General features: G+C 38.1%; 1 protein-coding gene across 1 annotated transcript in view; it reads right to left on the reverse strand.

Annotated features, from left to right (window-relative positions):
* Positions 1-1,114: 1,114 nt before the first annotated feature.
* The window catches only part of LOC103272741 (transmembrane 9 superfamily member 2-like), a 118,098-nt gene continuing 116,497 nt past the window's right edge, over positions 1,115-2,715 (reverse strand). The window contains exon 17 of the mRNA XM_021718655.1: positions 1,115-1,316. Coding sequence (XP_021574330.1) covers positions 1,249-1,316 — 68 coding nt within the window. The 3' untranslated portion in view covers positions 1,115-1,248. The remainder of the gene's footprint in view (positions 1,317-2,715) is intronic.

The raw sequence follows: 2,715 nt of genomic DNA on the forward strand, positions 1-2,715 counted from the left end.
ATACCACGCCCAGCTAATTTTTTGAATTATTGTAAAGATGAGGTCTCGCCAAGTTGCCCAGGTGGGTCTCGAACCCGCGGGCTCAGGCAATCCACTCACCTCAACCTCCCAAAGCGCGGGATTATAGGCTGAGCCACCGAACCTGGCTAAAAGTGTGATTTTCATGACTGCTCCCCCAAAACTACAAACTTGAAGAATATTTGCAAATTTTGGGAGCTGTGATATTTGACTATTGTTTCATCAAAGCAAATAAACCCAAGAAAATTGACTCCAAAGATTTATTATCTACATACAACTAAGTCAAACTGGGACATTCTCAGCCTTCAAAGGATAGTAGACAGAAATAGACATTCAGCAACCAGAAATGTGCAGACTTAATTGAGAAATAAGATACTCCACAAACTTTATATGCTAAACCAATGTATATTTTTAAAATGATTACCCAGATACAAAGGTAACATAATTTGTATAATAAACTTCAGTTAGAAAAATGCACGTTTTACATAAGATTTATTTGACAATAGTTATGTCGGAATAATTAGACACTGAGCAATATGAGGAAGAAAGAAGAAAAATAATTTCAGCTGTAAACCAGTGTGATACGCAACTTTAATTTTTAAAGAAATGTGCCTCTCTTTCGCTAATTGCTTTATTTATTTACTTACTTTTTTATTTTAAAAATGTGGGTTACTAATTATTTTTTTGAGTTGGAGTCTCACTCTGTCACCCAGGCTGGAGTGCAGTGGCATGCTCACAGCCACTGCAGCCTGAACCTGCTGGACTCAGACAATTCTTTCACTTCAGTCTTCCAAGTAGCTAGAACTACAGGTGTGCATTACCATGCCCAGTTAATTTTTTTATTTATTGTAGAGACGAAGTTTTGCCATGTTGCTCAGGCTAGTCTTAAACCCATGGGCTTAGGCAATCCTCTTGCCTCAGCCTCCCAAAGTGCTGGGATTACAGGAATGAGCCACCGCGCTCAGCTTCTAATTGCTTTAAATTAAATATTTTTGTGGTGTCTTTTCAGGAAAATATGACTTAGAATAAATATGTTTCCCAACCTGTTTTCTTCCATACAATCGGTATTTTGTTTCATACAACAGAGGCCAGACAATGAGATTTTGCATTCATATATACTTTAAATTTATGTAATTAGGGGCATACATATATATCTCTATTGATGGTCTTGTAGATATATAGATATTCAAAGGTAATGGTGATGTGCCTGGAAGCCTTTGGGGAAATACTTTACTCCACTTTCACCACACTGTAGATTTTAGCAATAAACAAGAAACAGGAAAAAAATCCAACTGTCCCTGAAACAAAATGAAAAAGATATATGTTAACCAGACTTATAACAAATCGAAGTAGCTTTCTCAAAAGCACAAAGCAAGTCAGTTTCAAGGTGGACTACTAATTCTCCAAATCTCAAGACTTGTATATTATCAAATAAAAATCACCAGGCTCTCTTGCTGAGCAAATAGGATGAGCAACAGGGTCAGAGGCAGTCACCTACAAATGGGTGTGAGAATCCATCTGATTGAAGTCTGCAGGTCTCTAACCAATGCAAAAAATAAAATAAAAATGAGTAGCTTAAGTTCTCTATTTCAAAACAAATTAAAAGAGGTCCAAAGCTAGTTTCTGATACAATAAACTTCTTATAACTTGCTTCATCTGAGAAAATGCAAATGCCCATTATCATTATACATAGCAAAAGGGGAAATAATCTTTTATCTGCATAGCCAGAATATATAGGGGGAACCTAAAACACCCAGAATTTATTTATTAGAAGTTGTGTATTTTATTCCCACGTTTGAACTTCAGTCACCTTCAAAGTACTCTCTACTTGATGCAATACACCTATCATGACGCTTTTTCCACTGCTCAAAACAGTTTTTGAACTCGTCAATTTTGACACCACCAATATGGGATGCAGCCTAAGCATCAAGAGTTTGAAAAGCCCCCAGGTAATTCTAACTTACAGCCAGGGTTCAGAACCTCTCAACTAGTCTGTCTTTCCCTCTCTCCCTCCCTCTCTCCCTCCTTCCTTCCCTTTCTTCCTTTTTTTTTTTTTTTTGTGGTAAACAAAGATTAAAAAGTATGAAGGGAGGTGGGGAAACGTCTCTTCTAGGGGCCATTGAACCACACAAGTTAAAAGCGATGCAAAGGATTTGGAGAAATTTTTTTTTTACCTACAGCTCAATTGCTTTTATCACAACTTGAGTTTAGAAAATGGAAGATAGGACGAAAGGGGGAGAATTATCATCACAGATTCTTGACTTACTCTTACCTCAGGTCAGGTACTAAACCAATATTAGAAATACTCTAGTTTTTTTCTAAACTTCATAACCTTTTATCCTTAGGTCAGGTGACACACAAACAAAAGACAACTCAACCACAGGACCTTGAATGAGGCAGTACAAAACAAGCAGAGAAGCCCATTTCCCCCTTTTCTTTCCCTAACTGTAATTATTTAATGAAAAGTGTTCACAGTCTGATCCTAGGATAGGTTCCAATGCGTGTTTCTTCGTTAAAAATGCGTGTTTTTTCGTTAAAAAAGCATAAACTATCGAGACCCGCCTGGGCAGCGAGACCTCATCTCTACAATAAATCAAAAAATCAGCCGGGCGTGGTAGTGCATGTCAGTAATTCCGGCTACTTGGAAGGCTGAGGCGGAAGGATCACCGGAGCCCAGCAGGCCGAGGCTGCGGTGGC

This window comes from Carlito syrichta, unplaced genomic scaffold, assembly GCF_000164805.1.
Source record: "Carlito syrichta isolate Samal-C Ts95f unplaced genomic scaffold, Tarsius_syrichta-2.0.1 Scaffold313184, whole genome shotgun sequence".
NCBI lineage: Eukaryota > Metazoa > Chordata > Mammalia > Primates > Tarsiidae > Carlito > Carlito syrichta.